This window comes from Populus nigra, chromosome 15 (genome assembly GCF_951802175.1).
Source record: "Populus nigra chromosome 15, ddPopNigr1.1, whole genome shotgun sequence".
NCBI lineage: Eukaryota > Viridiplantae > Streptophyta > Magnoliopsida > Malpighiales > Salicaceae > Populus > Populus nigra.
Window position 1 is genome coordinate 10809689 of NC_084866.1, and position 26496 is coordinate 10836184.

Here is a 26496-nt window from a genome sequence, read left to right on the forward strand (position 1 = left end):
ATTTTTTCATTTGCAATTTCTGAATTTTAAAAAATCAATAAAATTTTTATCGACAATTCTATTGAAAAGTTGACACAACATGATTTATCAGCGAAATTGCTAATAGAATATTTTCTTTAGAAAATATAAATAAGTTATAATTAATAACTCCGTCCCATGTTCTTCTTCTTCTTCATAATATTTTCTTGTATTATAAAATATTTTTTTGTATTAATATATGATTTACAAGCAAGGATTAATTTGTTTGAAATTTGAGGAAAAATAAATTTTATTTTTATTTGATGAAATTGAGTTTAGTTTTGTAATTTATATAAATTGTAATTTAAGAGGAAAAAAAATACAAAAAAAAATATCACATTTATATGTGCGTAAAGTGTCATGTTTGGTGTTGAATCTCTCTTGTTGATCATTTGTGATTTTATAAATTCATATTAAAAGAAATTAGTTTGGTTACTTGAGTTATATAACCACGATAATTAGGACTTGTTTTTATTTGAATTTATCCTTTAGTTTATAATCGGACTTTTTGGTGTTTGGATGTCGACAAAGCCTCTGAAATGCTAGCAATTAAAAGGGGAAATGATGGTGAAGTTCAAGCTTTAGAGTTGAATTTTTCTTTCTGTATTTGTTTGGTTTTATATGCTTGGGAAATCAGGAGTTCCAACTTGTATAGATCGAGGAAAGTTGAGAGTTCATCCGACAAGATAAAAGTTTTTTTTTTCCTGAAGTTATGACAGGGTGACGTGGCTATAATTAGTTTTAAGTTACCATCTTAATTAATGTCATCGTTCACATTAGGAGGAATGAGAAGTAAACATATATACATGTGTAGCAGTTAAAGAAGCTTTGTTCTTAATTTCTTGTTGCTCTTGTCCTTGCTTGTTATCAATCTTGCTGCATTTGCTAGTTCTAACATGCATGGTTTGATTCAGCTCTTTACACTGTGTTATTTTTCTAAAAGTGTTGAGTTAATTTGTTTCTTTGTATTGATGACCTACAAACATAGTTGCTGCGGTTAATCTGGCTTTTAGCTTGTTGCTTACTAAGTTAATTAGATTGGCTCTTTAATTCATTTTTTCCTTGTTCATATTTGTTAAAATTAAGAATTAACTTGTGTTATGTTTTTTTTGGAAATCCTTAGAAAAAGTTTAAAGAGAATTATTATTAATGTTACTTCAATCAATATTAGCATTGATAATATCAGTGATCATGTTATTAATTTAGATGTTAATCATGAGAAGATACCTAAAAAACATGATATTAACCGAGACTCGTCCATTTTGAGCAACAAAAATGGAATCCCTTGTTCAAAAGATTTATATTTCAGTAAAATTATTATAGAATAATAGGTTTGTCAACTCTATGTAAGTTATAGTGTTGAAGTTATTTAGTTCTATCAAATTATTCTAAGATTCACATTAAATGAAAATGAGTGACTTTGAGTGATTTTATTTTGCAGGCATGTAAATATTAAAGTTGCATGTTTTATCACAAGTGTGACAAAATCACCATTTAAGGAACTATTATTTTAGTGGAGTCATGTCCAATATCATCTTGAATAAATGACTATGATAGATGCTTGGTGGGAACTATTTAAGTTAAGATAGAATATATTTTTTTTAGTTAGCATATAATTTTTTAAAAATAAACTAATTAATTAATGTACAAATTGACAATGCATGCAACATTGAATGGAGAGTGTGGTCAGGGAAGTATAAAAAAATCACGTTGCAATTAATTAAATTAGATAAGTGTAAGTTAGTAAATGTGCTAAAATTAATTTGAAAAAAAATAAAAATAAAAGAAGTGTACTTTATACATGGGGTGAAATTGAATGGAAGAAAAATTAAGAAACATTAGATTAAAAGAAAGAAGGAACGTGGGGTTTAATGTGTAATTTAAAGAACTATGGGTCAAGAATGTAATTAAGGAAAATTAGTGAATTATAAAAGGAATGGACGGTGTTTTTTATGGCCACAAGTGGCCGGCGAAGTGGGGAAGGAGAGAGCAAGGGAAAATTGTAAGGAAACCCTTGAAAATTCATCTTAAACACACAAATAATAACTACATAACTAAAAAATATTAATCTTAATGGCAATTCTGTCGCAAATTCCATCGGCTATGCACTCAACAATATATATTTAGGTTTTTTTTAATGGATAGACAACGAAATATATCATTGGTAATTTATTTACTAGGAGAATGTGACATGAAACTGGTTAGGGTATTATTTTTTTTGGTGCAATATTCCATCAACATTTCTAATATAATTAATAATTACCTATGAAAATTTCAACAAATAGCAAATTCCTAACAAAACTTTTTTCGACGATATTTTGTCGGTAAATCCATCAATAATATAAGTTAACAATATAAAATGTTTTATGAATTCCATGTTTCGTATACGTGTACATTAATAAATTTGATATAGAAGATACTCAACACATGGTTTGGATTACAAGTTATCTTGTGACAATTATTTTTTAATAAAAAAAATTAAATCAAGTTTGATCAATTCACGAGTCGACTTGTTAGGTCAACTAAGTCAAATAAGATAAACTATGGTTTTTTTTTTTCCATCACCTAACTCCAACCAGGTTTGGTATAACAGTGATTACTTTACCTATTTCAGAATTAAAATTTAAAGTAATTTTAAACACGAGGTTAATGAATTGTGTCCAGTTTTTCACACTAAACTGGTTATGTTTTAGGCTCTAATTACATTTTTTTTTCCCAGGAAAAGGTTCTAGCACATCTTAAAATTATGCCAAATTGCAAGAGTACTCCTTTTCTTTCAACATATAACAACTGGTCTTAACATGAGAATGTTCTGCAAGCAACACCGTTGAATTTATTCTTGCTTATTGCAGCACGGCAATTAGGCAGCAATACTAGACTTAAATTGTTTGGTAGAGAAAGCCAACCTTACCAGTCAATTTTTTCTCTCTGTGGGACATATGAACGCTTCGATGGGAAACCATAAGAATAAAAGTTGCTGTATTTTCTCGCCAATGAAGGTATACTTTATAAATATAAAGACTCAACTATTTGTTGCATAGCATGCATGGATTGCGAATAGTGATGGGTGTTGGATTGGAGCTGAGCTATCTCAAATATATACCTGCTTCGTTGTCTGTGGGCATGTCAATTCATAATTTCATACCTTTTTCTGTTCCCTTTTTCCCTTTTCTTTTCTTTTGTGTATGCATGAAATGTTGCTTGTTATAATTGAGGTGAAGACCAGAAACATTTTGGTTCAATATAACAATGATTCCTGATCTAAGGGTATGGATAGTCACAAAATGCCAAGAGGCTAGACCTGCAAAATTGTTGAAGAATCAACATTGAGGAGATACAGAATCCAAGCTCCAAACTATCAATGGTCCACCTTCGTAAATGCATCCCCCTTGTTTCCTGAAGAACTGTCACATAACTATATTCCTTCCACTCCATGCTCAGGGCCACAAATTTTGTAGGCTAATATCCAGCAAGGAAGTCCCTACGTACTCCCAATTAACAGCTTAAGCACGGCTGCGTATATAATTGATCTGCTTCTCCGTTACTTTCACCAACAGTACCATACCATACAGTAATTCCCTGATGCCTTCTTACTCACCCTAGTAAATGGATGGTTTGTGGTTTCACGCTAATCTTAATCGATTCTTTCTCAGTTGTCTTCTGAATTTCAAAAGTGAAGATTGCATGTTGTTCATGATACTTTCTTCGGTGTGTTTGGATTCTTCTAACATCGTTGGTCTTTAGGGTTTTTCTTCTTTTTTTCTATCCAAACAAGTGGATGAAATCATGTGATTTGAGCATTGGATACAAAAATCTAGAATAGATGTTACATTTCATGAGGAGACTCCCTTGAACGATTGATAAATCTACATGGGATTTCATGAGTATATATCCGATTATGACTGGATATCAAAAACATAAAAGTAAATAGCTTTGTTACTTTTCAACCAAGGGCGCAAGAGAAGATCATATTAGCTAGAGCGCTGCTTAATTGCTTGTGATAAATTGAATATTGTAGTTATGAAAAACATGTACTGGGTTTGGAGGGGTGGCAAAAATTCTTGGATTTCTTCTTTTATTTGTAGCATATTAAATAAAAACATTTTTTTAGCTCAAAAAATTCCAATTAAGATTGCTAAAAAAATGTTTCTCATTTTGGGAAACTAAGATCTAGACTAGCTAGAATCTCTCCACTCTCCATATCCTCCTAGTATCTAGTCAAATTAATCAAGCTTTAGGGGAGAGATTTTTAGGAAAGTAGTATATATAATTAGTAACTTATAACAGGTCTGGCATAAAAAAGCTTCGAGGAAATGGTAATCTACATGCTACTTTTAAATCCTTCCAGCATCTTGTATTAGCAAGTGCAGTTAAAGCATTGCCCATACCCAAGAAAGGAACCTTTCTCTACACTCTAAAGACGAAGGCTCTCATGTGAGACTCATCATGTTACCGTGTTGAAGCAGTGTTTGCTCATAAATGCCTCAAGACAACAAATCTTTGTGCTTGCAGTTGTTACTGGTGTCTTATTTGCGAATCCACCTCGACTCCACCCTACTTTTTGAAGGGAATATAAAGTAAAAAATGAGAGAGATTATGTACAATTGGCTTCCCCTGCCAGCTATCGTCCCACCCTTTTCCTTCACAAAAAGGCATGTTTTCCATGGAAAATGTCGAAATATTTTAATATTGGAGGAGCAAATTGACACCCAGATGCCTTTCCAACTCAGTCTCGAAATCAAACAAACACGCACAGAAAAAATGTCCTCCTCTTTCTCATTGTAAATGTAGACTTTTTAGTTACTTTGGCTACTCAATCCTTCCTTTTACCAACATGAAATCTTGAGCTTGTTCAATTGTTTGCCCTTTTCATGTTTGTTTTTCCTAAAACGCCCCTTAAATCCTATCCACAAGCCATGTCACTTCAAGATTGGAACTGTTACTATTTCATAATTAGAAAATGACAAAGGAAAGTACCCCCTTCAACAAATTTTAAGGAAGAACTCGAGAAGATTATGAAAACTTTTCTTGATTACGTCCCAAGTTGTTTGCTTGGTTGTTGTTTCCCCATCCTTAAATTGGTTTCTTAAAAAAATGCTGTAAACATAAACCCATGCATCATTTTGTTCTTTTACTATCATCCTTTTGAAAACTTGTGGGAAGTGAGACAAAGAAATCCATTAATTTGACATAAAGAAAGAATTGAAAAGGACACTCTTATGCACAAGATTATTACAATATAACGTGGAATTATTTCAGATTATCTCGTGAACACATGTACTCAATAATAGATTGGTCCCCATTTTTGACCATATGAATAGTAATGCATTCGTCCATTGCAAGGATAAGGAGGGAACTACGTCTCCATCTTTGCATAATTTCAAGAAGGGCGACATTCGAATTGACAAAGAGCCTTTATTCTTGTCTTGCAAAAACAACAATGAACGGGGGTTTACATGACAATTTGTCAAGCTCTGCTACCTAACTCCTAGTCACGAGAAGCTCCGAACCATCATGTTTCACTTTCCCGTCTTGTTTCTCATGCATCGCTTCAATTCATTCAATTAGCAATTGATAACTCCGGCCACTGCGAGGCCGGTTGCTGTCACAAATCTCCCCTGAATCTTGAAGAGAGAAAACCCAGTAAAGAAAATACAAAACAAATGAAGAAGGAATAACGTGGATCCTTCCCATGTGCTCCCTCGATAGTAATTGATCACAGGCTCATTCCATTGCTAAGCTGCAATTCCCTAATTGAAAACTGTAATGGTAGAGCATGTGCAGGGGGGGTGGTTTGCAGAGAATGAGAAGGAAAGACTGTGTCATTCTAGACCCTTGTAAACAAATAAGAAAACCCCACATGGCCAAGCCACCAAGACCACACCATATGCTAAGCTTATCTGTTGATCATATGGTACTAGTTTCATTATTTAATTAACGTTAAGATAGATAATTATATTAAACATTGAAAAAAATTGGAGACCTAATATTATTATCCAGTACAGATTCACTTCCAATCTTCACAGCAGCCAACCGCAAGGCTTATGCTTGTGCACCAACAAAATTTGAAGAAATAATAATACTTCAGAGACCAATATCCTTTTCATCTTTACCGTCCTGCAGCAGCAGCAGCAGCAGCAGCAGCAGCTACAAAAGAAGAAGAAAACAAAAACCTTTCATTTCTATATCATTTAATCTTCTTTTCTTCATCCTCCTCATCTTTCTTGCAGCTCTCGTCAAAGGCACAACCTTCTTTAGGACTATCCAAGGCTCTCTTCTCTTGCTCTTCCTCTTCCACGTCATTCAAATTCTTCTCTCTAACACATTCTCCACTCTTCGATTTCCTCTCTGCCCTCTCCTTCAGTGCCTCCAACAATTCAATCACTGCCTTGTCCTTGTTTCTCCTGTTCTTGATCAATAACTCACTGATATCAGCAGGAGTCATCTCTGCCTTATCAATAACCTCTTCCAATTCCTTCAAGACCCCTTCATCCAAGTCACTTTCTTCACGCCCCAAATAATTCTTCAACAAAATCTTCAATGCAGGAAATGAACAGTAATTCATGAAAACATGCATGTCCATCCTACCACTCCTTAGCAATGCAGGATCAAGTTTGTCAACGTGGTTTGTAGTGAACACAAATATCCTCTCACTCCCACAACACGACCATAAACCATCAGTAAAATTCAATAACCCAGATAAAGTTATTGAATTCCCCCCTTCATCACCAGCACCAACACCGGGCCCAGATCGCATTTCTGGGTCACAGTAACTCCTCCCAATTGAACTATTATTAGCAGTACTCTTCTTCCTATTACTCAAATTAATAGAACAATCAATATCCTCAATAACAATGATAGATTTTGAGCTTGTTTTCATCAAAAGTTTTCTAAGCTCAGAGTTATTGTGTACCTCAGTCAATTCAAGATCATAGATATCGTAACCAAGATAATTAGCCATAGCAGCAATCATGCTAGATTTACCAGTACCAGGAGGTCCATAGAGCAAATAACCTCTCTTCCAAGCTCTTCCAGTCTTTTGATAAAAAGATTGACCATTTGCAAAATCTTTCAAATCTTCCATGATCTCACCTTTCTTGGCAGGGTCCATAGCCAGAGTTTCAAAAGTACTTGGATGCTTAAATGGCACTGACTCCCAAGGATGCCCTCTTGAATCCAAAGACCCACCTCTTGAATTAGTATACAAAAGCCTGTCCTCATTTTTCCTCCTTATATCATTGGCTTTCTCCATAATGTAATCAAGATAAGAATTAAGAATCAAAGACTTGTCCTTTTTCTTGATACGTAGAGTGAAACCTCTCTTCTCATCAGGCATTGGACGCCAGGAAAATGTCTGTGCTTGCCTTTGAGTCACAATATGTTCCCAAAGGACATTGACACCATTGAAGGTGTCGAAGAGTGTGTCATTGTTTGTTAGGCCAAAAGTTATGGCACTTGAATTGAGAGCACGAGTGAGGCTCAAACGGCTACCAGAGATGGAGACAGAGGAACTTAAATAGAGCTGGACTGCGTTGTAAAGCTCGTTGGTGTTAACTCCATCAATTTCTGTGATGTCAAAGTAGCAATAAGAATTGAACACGTTAAAGATCCGGTTGAAGAGCTTGAGTGCTGCAAACCGGAGTTCTGGTGGAAACAATACTTGAAGGAGACTTTGACAAAAGGCCAAAACACCAAGTACTGAGGCCAGGGAGCCCCAATATTCCTTCATATTGGTATTCTTTTGTAAAGATTGAGAGAGGGGTACTGGTGTTTAGTTTTTTTTTTTTTTTTTTTTTGAGAGGGGAGAGGGAAAGAGGGTTTTGTTTTGGTTTGAGGAGGTTTTGTAAAAGGGTCTTGCTTTAATTTATAGGACTGATGGGCCTTGGAATTTTGAGAGGTTTCTTTAGAAACTGGGAAATTTGTGGATAGAGATGGGGAATAAAGGAGAAGTAAAGGACACAAAAAGGGAAGAGAAAGGAAGGGTTTTGAGATGCGGAGAGCTTGGTTAGCCAAGATATATATATATATATATATATATATACAAGTACAAGGAAAACAGCAAGGTAGAGAGAGAGAGAGAGAGAGAGAGAACAAAAAGGGGTTTGGAGTTTTGAGCTGGAGAAGATCAGAGATGGGTCCAAGTGGGGTGTGAAGGGTCGGAGACTTGAGTGATTTACAGGAGGTTTTGTTGGGACATTTTTACTTTCTTCCTGAACTCTATCATGGAGGATTTGAATTAAGTCTTTTGCTGACAAGAAAAAAACTGAGAGCAATTGTGCAATGAGAGAGAGAGATGATCTTTCAAGATCCATAAATGGACAATGAATGAGGCTGAAAGAGGATTTACTGCTGGACAGCAGATTTGTTGTATAATCAGAAAGGCAAAGCAATAACTATTTTGATTTAAAAAAAAAAACATTAAAGAAGCAGTATAGTTGAGGAAAAAATTATAAAATAACACGGTTTATTCAAAAGCCTGTTGATATTTTAAACAACAACATCCTTTGAAAAATATTAAATGAGCATTAAAATTAACTTACCAACCGCAGAGGCACGACATTAAATGGAGAAGAAAATTAAAATAAAATAAAAAAAGAGGGAGGAGGAAATTCAAAGGCACAATGCATTACTTTTAATAGGTGAAAAGCCCAGGTTGAAGTGTTTTGTCGAGCCCCATTTGACCCTTTCAGGCACACATGACAGGACTTGCATGTGGAGTCGTATTCTTTCCTCAAAAAGGAAATGGTTACTTTCTTCCACATAATTGCGTCCTCTTTTTTACTCCGCTGAAACAAAATTCTTGCTCAGAAATGGAAGATCTCCTCCTCCCCTCCTCTGCCCGCGACTGCGAGGCTCTGCCACAAAGTTTCTAGATAAGTTGAGAAAAGATCTTCAAAGATTGAGATGGATGTCTAAATAAATAGATCTCAGTCGATGTGCTAGTGATGGTGATTCTCTTTTCAGTCTTTGGATTTTACGTCCTTGGTTTAAGCCAAAACCAAGGCCTAATACTTTAATCTGTCAGGTAACAGGTGTCGATATCTTATTGGGAGTTAGGTTGCTGACTCTTCATGTACTCCAAAACCCGTCAAGGTCCACACACACACACCCACACATACATGTAGGTTTGTTATGATGGGCTGTGTGCTTTAGAGCCTATCTTCGTAGCCTGTCTTTATAAAAATATACTTTAATATCCGGTTTTTGGGTTTAGATGAGTCTGCTTTTTATTTTTTATATTATTTTTTTATATTTAGTTTGTTAAAAATTAAGTTTTATAATTTATTTTAATTTATTTTTATAAAATTATCTTAATCTTATAATTGAGTTTTAAAAGCTGATTGGGGTTGGCTTGTATTGCTTTTTAGATTTTTTTAATTATTATTTTTTATTTTTATTTTTTAAAAAAATTAAATATCATAATTTATTTTATATAAGATAAAATATTTTTTTATATCTTATTATATTTTATTCATCATAACAAAATTGAATACATAAATAATTATTATGTTTTATATATAATTACCAAACATAATTATGTTGTTTTTTTTTTAGTCTTATCTCATCTATTTCCACTATCTCCATTTTTATTATCAAAAACAATAATTAAACATTACTATAATGATACAATCATCCAATAATGAGGGGTCTATCTTTTGATTTTTTTCAAAGTATTTTATATAATATGCTTTTTTATTTTTTTATATGAGAATGATTTTTTTTTCACAATTTAAAACAATTTGTTCCTTGCGATCAGTGTATAGTCACGTATGAAAAAGCATACATTAACTTTCATTAATATATACATAAAAAAACGGGGGAGCATTTCACTGTCGATTATCATTTGGACCCGAAATAACATTATTTACTCGAAAATATTAGTTTTTTTTCCCAATACAGTGCCGGGGGATAGCTTTTAAAAACCAGTTTTATAAGGGATAATTATTTTTGATTTGGTTTGATTTTTATTAAAAAAATAACAAAATTATTAAGTATTTTATTAATATATTTTTAAAATAGGCATTTTTATTGCGTTGCAATTTTATTAAAATAGGCATTTGCAAGAAAAAAACAATTAAATTCTTTAAAAATATTTTTTACCAGACAAGTTTTTATTTTTTTATTAATGTACTTTTTTTTGTTTTTATAAAAATCTATCATTTTTATTGGTAGCATATTTTTTGAATAAAAAACTATAGTTCATTAAAATAAATATTCACAAAAAATTCAATCATTTGAATAAGGAAAAAAAACATTTTTTCAATCAAAACTCCATTTCGTTGTTCATTTATTTTATTTTTTCGTGTTTTGATGAAAACATTTTTTTTTATAAAAATCGTTGTCTTTTAAATAAAAATTTACCATGATTTTAAAAACAAGTTTCAATAAAGATAGAAAAAACCTTGACTATGTAAAAAATTACAATAAAAATGATATATATATATATATATATATATATATATATATATATATATATATCATTCTCATTTAACATTTATGAGAATGCTTTTTTATAATATTTATATATTAGGTTAATATATAATAATTTATAAAGTAATTGTTAATATTATCATAAAAAAACTATTATCTTATTTGAAAGCTATAAAAAAATTAGATAACATTTTAAATATTATTTTAATTTTTTTTTTATAGTAAATTTTATTCAAAATTAAAAATATCCTTTTTAAAAAGAAGGGTGATATAAAAAGAAGCCAAGGGTTGGGCTTAGGAGGATGGATTCACGTGCTTGGTCTAAAGAAAAAAGAAGTCAGTACTTGTCTTGGACCAAGCATGTGATTTAATGGATGAATGACACATCATCAATTTTTAATGTCTTTTTTAATAAAATGAATAACGTATTATCTATTTAGGAAAGCGACTTGTCATGATTTGGTTCAAATTTCGGCCCGGCAAAGGTTGATTTTGGGTTCTTTGACAAAACAAAACAATTTAAAATTCGTTTTCTCATGAAAACACCTAAAAATACATTCTAGCAACCTAAGTAAAACTATTTTTAATCATGAAATTCCATTGAACTATTAAAAAAATTAAAAAAATTAGACTAAATAAAAAAATAAAAAACCCTTTTTGAACTTCAATCTTTTTTTTTTATGGAATATGAAGTTTCAAATCACTTTCATGGAATTTAACACTTCAAATAATCTTATTGACTTCAAAATCAACCTTATTTACGGTCAGAAAGTGGCCGGCCAATCCTATTCTTGCTTCTTTTTTATTTTTGGTGACTTTCTCTATACTTTCATAACATGCAGGGACTTAAACATGATAGAAATAAAAGTTTAGAATCAAAATGTAAAATCAAAAAATAAAAGGACCAAATAAAATGTGAAAAATTAAAACTTAAGGGATCAAACTCAGGTTTTCGCCTCAATGTAGTAGTTGGTCTTTTTTTGTCCTTGTTATTTTATTTTTTTAATTATCACTTTAAATTCTTTCTCATACAAGTATTAAAAAATTAGACTTTATAATTTTTAAAGATACTATATCTATAAATGAATTCAACAATAATCAATTAAAAGAAAATGACATTGTTTCTTGAATAATACCGTCCATTACAAAAAAAAAAAAACTAAAATAACAAGGGAAAATATTGTTCACTCAAATATAAAGTTACTATAAATTATAACAGAGTTAGCTTCTTCTTTATTTTTTGGTCACTCAAGTGTTTTTTTTATCTCTCTTTTTAGTGTCATCTTTTCAAATTGGATTTAATTGGGACCGTACTTGATATTTTGCTTTAATTAACTTGGTATGGGGTTCTCAGAATGTTGAGAGAAAAAAATAGTGTTTGGTTTGCCAAAATTAAATGAAATTGTTTTGATTTAAAATAGTTAAAGCTCTGAAAATCAAAATTGAACAATCAATAAATGTTCAACCCTTTATCTTAAAAGAATCAGCGACTTAATTACACGGGCAGAGAAAAGGCCATCCCCTCTTTTTTTTTCTCTTAATTTTTTTTTTCAATTTAATCTATTAAAATTTAATTTATTTTAGATTAAACTTAAATGTTTTTTTTCCTCGATAAAAGGATTTTGTGATGTCGAGGAAAATATTTAAGGCGTTGTTGATGTTTGATTTTGCAAAATTAAGTTAGATTTTATTGATCTCAAGTAATTACGACTTAAGAGATCAAATTTTAAAAATAAAATAATTACAAGACTGAGGTAAACGAGCAATGTATAAAGTGCTGATACTTGCATTGCACACGCCAACGTGTAAAAGATGTCGTTGCACTCAAGCAGCACGTGCAATGTCATATGGTGGTGGAATGCCATCTTTTTTTGTAGTGTTTGACTCGTCTCGGTGAACCCTTATTGGTGATGCGGTGCGTGTGCATGTGGATGGCGTGTGGGCCTTCCCTTTTCTTTTTCCTTCCCCTCTCTCTTTTCTCTCCCCTCTCCTTTTTTCCACAAAAATTCTCTCTAAAATTACAAGGTGTCCTGCTTTATATATATCAAATCTCATCCTCATTATTTTGATTGATATTTGTTTTGTGTTGGATTATTTGTGTTGATTTTTCTTTAGTTTCATCCCTCGTTATTAGGTTTACTGAGAATTGAACTTCATGATTTGTCCTGGTTCTCCTTTTATTAGGTAATCACAAACTCATAACTTAGGTTATAATTTTGAAAGGTTAGCCTAGATTGACTTATGTTTTTTTAGGTCATTTTTTAAAATTAATTTTTTTCATATCCATCTCTAATACAAAGTTAATTGGGGATTATGCTTCATAAACTTTTTTCTCTTTTCTTTATAGGAGGTTATTATGGTCTCATGACTTGGGTTACGGGTTTGGCGGGTTACTCGGTTTGACATGGTTTCTTTTTTTCATCGCTTTTTTTTAAAAAATTTATTTTTTACAATTTCAACCCTTAAAATTTGGTTGGTTTGGAAATTTAATTTGTAATTTTTTTCAAGTTGTTTTCTGCAAGGTTACCCCACTTTCATTACTTGGATCACTGGTTTGAAAGACTTACTTCAATTTTATTTTCAATTTACTTTCATTTCTCATTATCTGGGTTACGTATTGAATGATTTAATTAAGGTTGACTAAAGCGATTCATTATGTTATTGTTTAAATATTTTAAAATAAAAAAAGTTGTTTTGTATTTCACAAGTTATTGGATAACATGTATCAAGTGTTTTTATTAGTAATTATTTTTAAATGTTTTTACACTATTTTTATGTTTTAAAAAATTAATCTGACTCGTGTTGTAAAACAGGACAAAAATGTAGTAGTTCTCTCGGCATACTATTATCACAAACACCAAGTGAAAAGGGATTACGTGTTTTAGTGTGTCTAACAGAGTTTTTAAATCTACCCCAGTGGTCGACCCGATTCAAGACCCAGGTAATAGGTTTTACTTGGGTCATCGGGTTTTGTTCGGGTTACCTGGATCAACCCTAATTTTTTTATAAATCAAAATGACATCGTTTTGGTTAAAAAATAAATAGTGGTTGCAACCGGGCTTTAACTGGTGTCGCACGTCGGAAAACACCCGCGCGCGGCGCTGTCCCGTCCTGGCGATGGCGGTCTTTGCTCGCTCTGTTATTGGAATTGATTTTGTTTGGAGTCGCCACCTAGTATTTAATTGAGGGTTACTAGGAAACCCAAGTTGACTGGTCTTGTCAGAGATTCGCGGGTAAGGGACTGATTGTGGTTAGGGAAGGTATTAGCACCCCTAACGCACCCTACCTAAGGTAAGCTGCTTCGTGGCTTTGATGTGTTAAAGAAGTTTTAGAAATTTTGTCTTTTCATCGGAATTTAGAAATACAACTTCCGTACAAGTTTGTACTTCTACACCGTGATCCAATCAAAATATTAAATCCTTCTTTATTCTTTTGCCGTCTCATCATGAAAGAATCCCTGAAATAAATACAAACATGCATTTTTGTTTTTTTTCTTTTCTTTTTATAATTCAATAACATAATAAAAAATACAAACACAAACACACATTTTTTATTATATTATATTTTTTCTTTTTTTTCTTTTTCTTTTTCTTTTTTTTTCTTTTTTTTTTCTTTTTCTTCTTTTTTTTTTACATCCACAATACAAATTACAATATCCAAAAATTACATCAAATAAGTTCAAATTTACAAAATAGTCCCCCAAACAGTCCGAAATTACAAAGAAACCACTGGAACTGCAAGATTTCATCCGCAGGAACGCTGGCGGCGCGTGGGTTCACGCGCCGCGGGGAAAACAGCCGGCCAAGTTTCTTCTCCGCTCCTCTTCTGCAACGCTGGCGACGCCGTGACCTGCAAAACAACAAAGAAACGCGACAATCACAGGCAGTTGATTTTAGTTTCTTTTATTTCAGATTTGTTCTTCTCGGGTCCTTTAGATCTGCTCCGGGTCGGCTGTTATGGGTTCATCTTCTTCTCTTCTGCTTCGGCGAGATTGGCGACCGGCGATGAAGGAGATGAAGAAAACGGCGGGGTTGCTGCAGGAGGAATCTGCTGCACGGGGAGGCGCCGCCGCTGCTGGAAGAAAACGAAATCCAAGGCAGAGGGGCTAGCGTCCGATCTCTGTTTTTGGAGGAGAAGGCGGCTCGCTTGGCTGGTCCGAATGTTGCTGTCGCTGCCACCACCGGGGGAAAAGAGACTGTTGTTGGCCGGTGTCCACGACGGCTGAGGAGATCGGGTCTGCTGCTGCTAACGGCGAGGGAGGAAGGGCGTGGGGAACAGCTGAGAAAGGGAAGATGTCGCTGCTGATGGCGAAGAAGATGGGTTTGTCTTGGCTCGCAGCTGGGGAGAAAGATGGTCGGCCGAGAGAGGGGAAGCCTTTGGCGTGCGGCGACCGAGGGTTCGTGTTGATGGAGGAGCTGGGTCTGCTCGGGTTGGATGAAGAGGGTCCGGCTGGAAGAGGAAAAATGGTGGCTGAGCTGCTTGGTGAGGGAGAAGACCGAGGAAGGGAAGATGAGCATAAACGGGGTGAAGAAGATGAAACAAAAATCCAGCCCTGGGGGGAGACGGCCGGCCGAGGAAGAAGATGAAAATTTAATGTTTTTTGTTGGGGGAGGCGGCTGCTGCAGGAAGAAGAAGATTAAGTTTTTTAGGGTTAGGTTTTTTAGGGTTTGTTCTTCTCTTTTTTTTTTTTGTCAAAATTGCCCCCCTTTTTGTTCTGAGTTGTAGGCTGCTATTTATAGGCAGAGTATTTTTTCGGGCTTCAAAATTGGTCCCTCAAGTTTTGTGTTTGGCCCCTGATTTTAATCAATTACTTGGTAAAAAAATTAAATTGGGTCTTTGATTTTTCAATTTAGTCCAAATTAGGCTCCCAAACTTAATTTTCACCAATTAAGCCCTCCAATTAATTTTGACCCGCTTAAAGTATAATTAAGTCCTTGCACTTAATTAACTCCTTCAATTGGACCCGAATTAATTCTTGAACATAATTAAAATTCAATTTGGCCCATGATTAAATCAAATTGGCCCATTAAAAATTTAATTATGTCATTAGGCTTAATTTTTATGCAAATTCGTCCAATACTTATTTAATTTGACCTTTGAATTTGCATTTTTCTATTTTTTGGCATAACAGCGTACAATTGGGCCTTGAAATTCTTCCGAAAATTGCAGCTTGATTTTCGCCTATTTTTGCAGCCTTTATTTTATTTTTTTGATTTTGATTTTTTGATTTTTTTTGATTTTTTTGGAAAAAAGAGAATTTTGGGGAATCACCCAAAATTGGGTGATGACAGTTGCCCCCCTCTTTACAATGCTTACGGTAGAAAGTCTTGTAAGAGACTTTAGATAGTAAGCGTTGTAAAGAAGAAAAAAGGATGAGATATGATTGACTCATCTCGTTGAAGAATGAAGAATCCTCTTGAGGGTTAGAAAGCGCACTCGAAAGGAAGGAGGGTTAGAAAAACACACTACCTAAAAGGTTAGGACTCGAAGGAGCTCTTAAAAAGAGGCAGGGTTGGATAACGCACTACCTAAGATGGTTGATGGCTCGGAGGCACACTAAAGAAGAGGCAGGGTTGGAAAACACACTACCTAAGAGGTAAGGGCTCTAAGGCACACTAAAAGGAGGTATGGTTGGGAAACACACTACCTAAGCTGGTTAATGGCTCTAAGGCGCACTAAAAAGGAGGTAAGGTTGGAAAACATGCTACCTAAAGTGGTTGATGGCTCTAAGGCGCACTAAAAAGGGGTAGAGTTGGAAAACGCACTACCTAAGATGGTTGAAGGCTCTAAGGCGCACTCAAAAGGAGGTATGGTTAGAAAACACGCTACCTAAGGTGTGATGGCTCGAAGGCACATTAAAAAGGAGGTAAGGTTGGAAAACACACTACCTAAGGTGTGAGGGCTTAACAACCTGCTCAAAAGAGGTGATGATGAGACACTAATATGTCAAGATTTTTCCTCTTCCAGCCGGACCCTCTTCATCCAACCCGAGCAGACCCAGCTCCTCCATCAACACGAACCCTCGGTCGCCGCACGCCAAAGGCTTCCCCTCTCTCGGCCGACCATCTTTCTCCCCAGCTGCGAGCCAAGACAAACCCATCTTCTTCGCCATCAGCAGCGACATCTTCCCTTTCTCAGCTGTTCCCCACGCCCTTCCTCCCTCGCCGTTAGCAGCAGCAGACCCGCGTCGGAAAACACCCGCGCGCGGCGCTGTCCCGTCCTGGCGATGGCGGTCTTTGCTCGCTCTGTTATTGGAATTGATTTTGTTTGGAGTCGCCACCTAGTATTTAATTGAGGGTTACTAGGAAACCCAAGTTGACTGGTCTTGTCAGAGATTCGCGGGTAAGGGACTGATTGTGGTTAGGGAAGGTATTAGCACCCCTAACGCACCCTACCTAAGGTAAGCTGCTTCGTGGCTTTGATGTGTTAAAGAAGTTTTAGAAATTTTGTCTTTTCATCGGAATTTAGAAATACAACTTCCGTACAAGTTTGTACTTCTACACCGTGATCCAATCAAAATATTAAATCCTTCTTTATTCTTTTGCCGTCTCATCATGAAAGAATCCCTGAAATAAATACAAACATGCATTTTTGTTTTTTTTCTTTTCTTTTTATAATTCAATAACATAATAAAAAATACAAACACAAACACACATTTTTTATTATATTATATTTTTTCTTTTTTTTCTTTTTCTTTTTCTTTTTTTTTCTTTTTTTTTTCTTTTTCTTCTTTTTTTTTTACATCCACAATACAAATTACAATATCCAAAAATTACATCAAATAAGTTCAAATTTACAAAATAGTCCCCCAAACAGTCCGAAATTACAAAGAAACCACTGGAACTGCAAGATTTCATCCGCAGGAACGCTGGCGGCGCGTGGGTTCACGCGCCGCGGGGAAAACAGCCGGCCAAGTTTCTTCTCCGCTCCTCTTCTGCAACGCTGGCGACGCCGTGACCTGCAAAACAACAAAGAAACGCGACAATCACAGGCAGTTGATTTTAGTTTCTTTTATTTCAGATTTGTTCTTCTCGGGTCCTTTAGATCTGCTCCGGGTCGGCTGTTATGGGTTCATCTTCTTCTCTTCTGCTTCGGCGAGATTGGCGACCGGCGATGAAGGAGATGAAGAAAACGGCGGGGTTGCTGCAGGAGGAATCTGCTGCACGGGGAGGCGCCGCCGCTGCTGGAAGAAAACGAAATCCAAGGCAGAGGGGCTAGCGTCCGATCTCTGTTTTTGGAGGAGAAGGCGGCTCGCTTGGCTGGTCCGAATGTTGCTGTCGCTGCCACCACCGGGGGAAAAGAGACTGTTGTTGGCCGGTGTCCACGACGGCTGAGGAGATCGGGTCTGCTGCTGCTAACGGCGAGGGAGGAAGGGCGTGGGGAACAGCTGAGAAAGGGAAGATGTCGCTGCTGATGGCGAAGAAGATGGGTTTGTCTTGGCTCGCAGCTGGGGAGAAAGATGGTCGGCCGAGAGAGGGGAAGCCTTTGGCGTGCGGCGACCGAGGGTTCGTGTTGATGGAGGAGCTGGGTCTGCTCGGGTTGGATGAAGAGGGTCCGGCTGGAAGAGGAAAAATGGTGGCTGAGCTGCTTGGTGAGGGAGAAGACCGAGGAAGGGAAGATGAGCATAAACGGGGTGAAGAAGATGAAACAAAAATCCAGCCCTGGGGGGAGACGGCCGGCCGAGGAAGAAGATGAAAATTTAATGTTTTTTGTTGGGGGAGGCGGCTGCTGCAGGAAGAAGAAGATTAAGTTTTTTAGGGTTAGGTTTTTTAGGGTTTGTTCTTCTCTTTTTTTTTTTTGTCAAAATTGCCCCCCTTTTTGTTCTGAGTTGTAGGCTGCTATTTATAGGCAGAGTATTTTTTCGGGCTTCAAAATTGGTCCCTCAAGTTTTGTGTTTGGCCCCTGATTTTAATCAATTACTTGGTAAAAAAATTAAATTGGGTCTTTGATTTTTCAATTTAGTCCAAATTAGGCTCCCAAACTTAATTTTCACCAATTAAGCCCTCCAATTAATTTTGACCCGCTTAAAGTATAATTAAGTCCTTGCACTTAATTAACTCCTTCAATTGGACCCGAATTAATTCTTGAACATAATTAAAATTCAATTTGGCCCATGATTAAATCAAATTGGCCCATTAAAAATTTAATTATGTCATTAGGCTTAATTTTTATGCAAATTCGTCCAATACTTATTTAATTTGACCTTTGAATTTGCATTTTTCTATTTTTTGGCATAACAGCGTACAATTGGGCCTTGAAATTCTTCCGAAAATTGCAGCTTGATTTTCGCCTATTTTTGCAGCCTTTATTTTATTTTTTTGATTTTGATTTTTTGATTTTTTTTGATTTTTTTGGAAAAAAGAGAATTTTGGGGAATCACCCAAAATTGGGTGATGACAACTGGGTCAACAAAATCAGCCAGATTCTTTATTTTTTTTAAGTTCGGCCCGATTCTAATCTTGTATCAGCAAAGTTCTAAGTTGACTTACCAAACGAGTTTTAAAACTATAGTGTTTAGGTGTGATGTAATCTTAATTTTTTTATACGATGTTCCTTTATACTTCAGCCATTGATGTTCTTTTTCTTTACCTCAACAATCGATCTTCCCCTTTCTATTCTCCGTCCAATCTCATCCATCGTAATCATGCATGGTTTTAAAATTCGATCCAGATGGGTTGATTCTGAACCCGGGTGATTTAGAGCTTGAACCGGTCTAGATTAACACAAAGACAACCTGAGGATTTAGCGTGGCAAAATCCGATCAACCCGATGAAACCCGGATGAGAACCGGGTTTATTTTTAAAGCTGTTGATTGATTCTTCACGTAGTGATCACTTCCACTACACAAGAACAAGAACAGGAAAACCAAAATGGGATTCAATTAAGATCAAATTAAACAAAATAAACTAGAGATTTAAGTAAACAAATTAAGATCGCACAAGACCTACATGTGCAAAACCGTATTTTTTCATCGCTACTTCGATAATCTGGTAGCGAGCGAGAGAAGGAGAGAAAAATAAAAGAGAACTTCTAGAATGATCTACCCGCAAAAGAGAGATATCAAATCGAATCATTTCTCATTTCATCGATTAAGAGAAGATAAAACAGTGAGAGAAATTAAGAAGCTGTGGATAAAAAGTTATCCTAAGTTTTTCTTTCTGATTTTGTATTTTCTCGGCAACCAAACATAAATTAACAGGGAGAGGAGGAGAGCGAGAGAGATAAGACCTGAGATTTGAGAGAAGTGGAGTGAGTAGTGGCCACAAAAAATGAAATGAGAAAGGGAGTGGTGCTCGCGTGTCAGTTCAGGACGACTCCTCTCCTTATTATATACGCCAAATGAAAATAGTGGTTTTAGTTAATTTGGGTCAACCGGGTTGACCCGAGTCCCGGACCTGATCCCGAATTTACTCCGATTTTAAAACTATGCCCTCATGATTGTTTTCTCATTTTGTATAATTTGACATATACTTAAAATAATAATAACAAATAATCCATATAATTCAATTTCACTAAAAAAAAAAGAAGAAGCAGGGGCAGGGGCAGGGGCAGGGGCAGGGGCAGGGGCAGGGTACATTAAATCTCTGTTTGGCTTTGACATGTTAATAAATTAAACAATTTTTTATCCCACTACAATATAACTACTGTAATCTTGATAAATTAATACCCAATAAATTAATAATCTCAAATAACTAGTATATTTTTTATTGGTTCTGAGTTGGAACTAATATAATAAATTAATAGTTTTCTAAATTTATAAGATAAATACATTTTAAAAAACAACATAGATTCCACTTGAATAATTTATTATATATCAAAATTATATATTAAAAAAATAAAAGGTATTTGTAAAATATAACTCTAATGTTACTTATTTTCTTTTAAAATTAATATGTCATTGGACCTTGTCTTTAACTTTTCTTAGTACATTAATAAGCTCTAAATTAGTTTCTTATATTGCAAGAGAAGAGAGATTACACAATGACGGTTGCTTTGAATAAATATTTGCACAACACAAACTTTAAGTATATATCTCATTATTGGAGGAAGGTAGGATATCCTTTCAACTTTACAATGATGGTCACTTGGGGTCTTTTCGAAAACATAAAATTATTTTGCTTTTCCATATTTTATTTTTTATTTAAATTTCATTTTTTTAAAAAAATATGTTCATTTATTAAAAACCGGGAATAGTTTTTCAATTAAAAAAATATTTCTCATAAAAAACTAAAATTTATAACACTCATTTTAATATTTTGTATTTTTCTAATATATATTTTATTTTATTGAGATTAAAAGTATCATAAAAAATTTAAGCATGTTAACTAAAAAGGAAATATTTTATATTTGATTTATAATAAAAAATAAATTTATGACATTAAATAAATATTAAAATGTGAAAAATAATTTAATATTTTACATTGTTAAGAAACTCTTGAATATAAAAAAATTATATTATTTGGAAAATAATAAAAAAATCATGAAAAATATCTAAAATAAATGTGCAGGAAATCCGTGCGTAAGTGAATGACAATGAGAACGCTCAGACTGAGATTTGTTGTTCGAAGTCAGTGGCGAAGAGAGAAGAACGGCTAATCGGGTGGACTTGTCCTAGAGCTGGGTGTACGGATGGTGCTGCAAAAGGAAACCCAGTTCTAGCCAGTGGAGGTGGATTATTAGGGATGATTGATGCAACTCGATTCATGGATTTTCAGTTAACTTGGTAGTCTGCTCTTCAGTTAAAGCAGAGACGTGGGCAGCTTTTACTGGCTTGAATCTAGCTTGGACTTCGGGCTATCCGCATGTTCAATTGGAATACTTTACTATTCAAAGATATAATATCACTTGTTTATTTTTTTATTTGAAAAACTATAAAACAAATTATTTTTAATATCAACATATAAAAAAATTTAAAAATATAAAAAAATTAATTTTAAATATTTTTTAAAATTTAACAAAAAAACATGTTTAAACCCATTCTCAAACACCCCCGTAAACTTGCACTTTTCCTCAACCTCAACATGATCTTAATGTGATCCTTTATTAACATAAACTTTAAAGGGCTAGGGAGTTTCACTGTAGCAATAGATATAGTTTAGATGCACCATCGTATCCTTTTTAATAAGGTTTGACAAGTAATAATATATGGTAGTTTGATTGTTATTAGTGGTTATTTTTTTTCTTTTCTATTTCTTGATAGGTCAAGGACACTAGTGTCCTTTTTATATATATTTTTTTCATTTCATGTCCTCATTCTTTTGGTTTTTATTTCATTATTATTTTTTTTATAGAAGTTTTTTTTTTATTTTACTCCTTCAATTATAATTTCTCATATATTTTGTTTTTTATTCCAATCCTTATTCTTTTAATTTTTTATTTTATTTTTATTCCTTTTGTATAATTTTTTTTTAATTTAGTCCTTTTTTATTTTTAAATTTTTTCCTTGGCCCTTATTTTGAAGTTTTTATTTTTTTGCTTTTAATTTCATCATTCAATCAAAGTTTTTATTGTTTTGTTTTTTCTAATTTGATTCTCATTCTATTTTTCAATTCAATTTAACCATCCCATTCAAAAAATTTATTCGCCCTCTAATTAATGGGGTTTTTTTATATTTTATTTTCACCCTCATTTTTATTTGGATCTCTTTGTGTAATTGATTTTATTCCTGGTTTTATTCTTTCAACATTTGATTTTTTGGAGATTCGACTTTCTATAATCTTATCGTTTTGCATTAGTTTTTTTTTAATATTGGTTTTGTCATTATCTTTAATATTTTTTCAATGAGTTTATCTCAATCTCATAGTCTAGGTCACGGGCTTTACATGCCTTTTTTTAATATAAGTTTTTTTAATTGTCTTGTTTGTGTTTGATTTTTCAGGATATTATTATAATTAATCTTTTTTCTTGTTTTATACATATAAACTTCATTTTTTAAAATAAAAAATATTTATTTTTAAATAATATTGCTGATGTGTTCGGCCTTGCATAATAATTTTTTAAGGCGTGATTTTATTCATTTAGTTTCATTTGTGTTTATCTTTTAGGTCATGAGTGTTTTAGGATGTAGAATTATCTTTTATTTATTTAAATAACTAAGTTCAATAAATACAATCGGGTTAATGTCTTATTTTGTGTGGTTTAATATCTTGATTTGCATTCACCTCTCAGTTTTTTTAATTTTTTTTTGTTTACAATCTTTTTCATTTATTTACATAAATGATTATTGATTTATTTAATTAGATATCTACATAGACTTTTTTAATTTACAATTTTAATTTTTTCTATATAAAAAATACATCAAAACAACTTGCATACTTATATTTTTTAAAAAAAAAACTTTATAGCCCACAACGAATCGCAAATTAGATAGCTAATTATCTCAAATCTTGGAGCTCTTGCTTTATAATTGGAATGTTTCTATCCACCATACTTATTACGAGGGAAACTGTAAATAATATAAATTATATGTTGTATGCTCATTTAACCGCTTAAGTTTATTTAATAGTGTAGATTTTCTAGCGAATTTTATAATTTTTTTTTTAGAGTATCTCTAATCACCACTAGAAAATTGATAAATATAAATGGAAATACCGAAAAAATATTTCCGTCGAAAATTTACCAACAAATATATTCCTGCGGTATATACCGAAGGAATTATAATGGAGAAAAAATAATTAAAACAAAGCAGAAAAAACAATGCTGTGTCACTTTTACCAATAGAATTACTGGCGCAAATATATTCCCGCGGTATATACCGAAGGAATTATAGTGGAGAAAAAATAATTAAAACAAAGCAGAAAAAACAATGTTGTGTCACTTTTACCAATAGAATTACTGACGGAATATATTTCGTCAGTAAAATCGTTAGTAAACTGTGAATACTGTTCATCATGTCAATTACAAAAGAAATCACCGACGGGAAGTTCCGTCGGTATTTTTCAGAGAGCTCTACAACTATTCACTTTCGTCAGTAAAATACTCCAATAAAAAGTTTAGAATTTCTAGTTTAACAACAAACCCAGCTCCTTTCTTCTTCTTCTTCTTCTTTTTCTCATATGTAAAAAACATCAATATCCATTTCTTTTTCTTTTATTCTCTTCTCTCTTCATCTCCTTCTCTCTTCCTCCATGCTCAGGTATGTTTTCTTCTCTTCTTTTTTTCTTCTTAATTTTTTTAACTAGTATACTTTACGAATTTTCTCCCCTCTTCTTAGCTTCACCTGCAATTACATTAAGGTAAGATTTTTTTTTCTTTTTTTTTCATGTTTTTTTCACTAATTTTTTTTTATTGTTTTTGTTCTTAATAATTGTATGAATGTTGTTGTAGGATTTTTTTTCATATGAGATCAATTTATAATTGATTTATTTATTTGTTACAAATTTGTTTGAGTTGATTTTCTTCTTCTTCTTTTCCAAGCATTTTTAGTATTATAGAGTATTGATTTATATTAATTTAATTATTTTATATTTTTGTAAAATAGATTTTTTAAAAAATATTTTTAAATAATTACCGACAGAATTACACACGGTATTTTGCCGAGGAAAATATCAACAGAATGAAGCATGTAATTTTTTTTGGGCGCTTTTTCCGTCAATAAATCCATCGGTAATAATATTTTTTTTATTACCAACGGACTTACCGACATATAAAAAATTATCGACGGAACATTTTCATCGATGATTTTATTGGTAAATTAATTACCAATAAAATGATAGTGCAAATACCGACAGAAAAATCCGTAAGTAAATATAAAGATTGTGGTAGTGAATAACAAAAGTTATTTAAAAAGACAAATTGTTGATATAATTTTTTTAATAGTGCAAATATGGTTCTTTTATGTGCTCTCCAATGAAAAAAAATCATTTTAACAAGCTATTTTTATTTTAATATATTTAATATTAATAGTTTAATTTTATTAATAAAAATATTGAGAAAAGTTATGGAAACAAAAAAAATCTTTAAATAATCAATTTTAATGTTTTTGGCTTTTTTAATAGATATGTAGAGATGACTTTTCTTTGATAAACAAACCATTTTAGCTTTTCATCTAGAGCTTTTCAAATTAGTTTTGGTTATTATGAGATGTCGAGGAGACCTGTCATTTTAGCAATTGGAAAAAAAAAGATTAAATTATCAAGAATTATTTAGAGTTTTGTATTAAACTGAACTTATTCTTTGATCTTTTTTTGTATTTGAATACTCAAACTAAATTTTATAAAAATATATTTTTTTATTAATTTTGACTATAAATAATAATTTAAAAACATAAAAAGTGTCGTGAAAACACGTGATTTAAGAAAAATTAATAAAAAAATATAAACTTGGACGAAGGGGCTTGATTTGTTTTTTTAATAAATAATTTAGCCAAAAAATTATCCATCAATTTGTCATTTAAGAAAAATAATTACAGTTTACATATTGACAATTTTTTAATTTAGAAAAAAAAATCAAACTATAATATATCATAAACAATTTATCTAGCACATTACCACTCCTCTAGCTAGATTTGAATTTTCGTCTTCTTTATTTTTAATTTCTATGTTTAGCTCGTTCAAACTTCAAACCGTAAAACAGATACATGTGAAACAAAAATCGACAACCCCATCTCATTTGTTGAGAGCTTTTTCTCATACCCGTTATCATATTCAAAGAAATAACCTAGTATGGTCCGTGTGAATTTATCTTCTTCCTTTTTCATTTCATGGCTCAAGATTGTGCATTTGCAGACCATCAAGTACTCAAACCATTGCTCTCTCTGTGATTGGATCTCTCTTTTCTTTTCCATCGACAAAGGTAAGCATTTTGTTCTCCCCAATCTGTTTGGTTTTTACGAAATTAGATCTGTTAATGCCAGCCACCTCACTGAATACAATCAGTGATTTGTGTTTGCCTGGTCAAGATATATATATTTTCATGTAGTTTATGCAAAGTACAGTAATTTTAATTTTACCAGATCAAATTAATTGATAATTGTTAAATATTATTTTGATGTAGTCGATGGGAGAGAATATGGATAACAAGATGATGATGTTTGACGAAAGAAGATTTTGGAGTACGTAAGTAGCCGATTGATCCTAGAATGAGTAAGCAGCAGATTGATCCTAGCTAGTTTCGATAAGATGAGAAAGCTAGGAGAGTGAGGGAGAGAAAGGCAATGGTGGTCTGGCCAGGGCTGTTTCTGACGAGAGAAAAAGAGGAGATCGAGGTGGCGTGGGTGGTGGTTGTTGTAGTGGTTGTTTGGGTTGATGTGAAGGAGAGGAGCTGTTGAGTGGTGGCTGGTCTTGGTGGAGATTCAGTGGGTTACTATGGGTTGGTTTATGATGGTGGCTGTGAAACTAATTCGGTCTGGTAGGGGCTGGACTCTAGTGGTGTCTTTCTAGTGGTATTGGTAACATGGAGAGATCGCAGGAGCAATTGATGGTGGTTTGGTTGGCTATAAGGGAAAAAGGTCTCGTCACGGTCGTTGAGGCTAGTGGTTGAAGAAAAATCTCGCGTAAAATAATTGGTCATCATCTTGTCAAATTGACTGTGTAAACTCGATATAATCTAGGGATTCGTTTTGTTGATGGAGATCTAGGTTAAAATATCTTTTAAAAAAATTTGGTAAAATTGCCTCTACCACATTCTTATTTTCCAAATCAAGACCCGTCCATGAATCCTAGATTTATTTTTTAAAATTAAAAATATTATCTTAAAGAAAACACATCTCAGTATCTTTATCACAATTACAACCTAAATATTAATAAAATTACCAAAAAAATTTATTATATTTAGTTAGGGTTTTTATAGAGTTATTGATTAATGTTTGTTTTAAGTGTTAGTGATTAGTATTAAGGTTTAAGGTTTGTTTTTAAGATTTAGGGTTGTGAATTAGGGTTAGTTTAAGGTTAGAGTTAAGGTTAGTTTATGGTTTCATTTTATTTATTTTTTGAGAAAATCACTATTTTTTCAATCACGTATTTGTTAAAAAGACACTGTTTACCAACTAATTTTCCCAAAATTTTTGTTCAAGCCGGGTTAATTCTCAGAAAAAATCCGAAAACCCCC

At 33.1% G+C, this 26496-nt stretch overlaps 1 protein-coding gene and 1 long non-coding RNA gene across 2 annotated transcripts; one reads left to right on the forward strand and one right to left on the reverse strand.

The window, feature by feature from the left end:
- Positions 1 to 5419: 5419 nt before the first annotated feature.
- LOC133674040 (AAA-ATPase At5g57480-like) lies at positions 5420 to 8027 on the reverse strand. Its single transcript, XM_062094997.1, has one exon. It carries the CDS (start codon positions 7745 to 7747, stop codon positions 6206 to 6208), a length of 1542 nt encoding a protein of 513 aa, XP_061950981.1. The 5' UTR covers positions 7748 to 8027; the 3' UTR covers positions 5420 to 6205.
- Positions 8028 to 24955: 16928 nt separating this feature from the next.
- LOC133673775 (uncharacterized) lies at positions 24956 to 26015 on the forward strand. Its single transcript, XR_009835061.1, has 2 exons — positions 24956 to 25242; positions 25444 to 26015. It is a non-coding gene; the product is annotated as an uncharacterized LOC133673775 (long non-coding RNA).
- The last annotated feature ends 481 nt before the right edge of the window (positions 26016 to 26496 follow it).

Excerpts from the sequence above, each read along its gene's own strand:
- LOC133674040 (XM_062094997.1), bottom strand. The coding sequence starts at position 7,747 with ATGAAGGAATATTGGGGCTCCCTGGCCTCAGTACTTGGTGTTTTGGCC.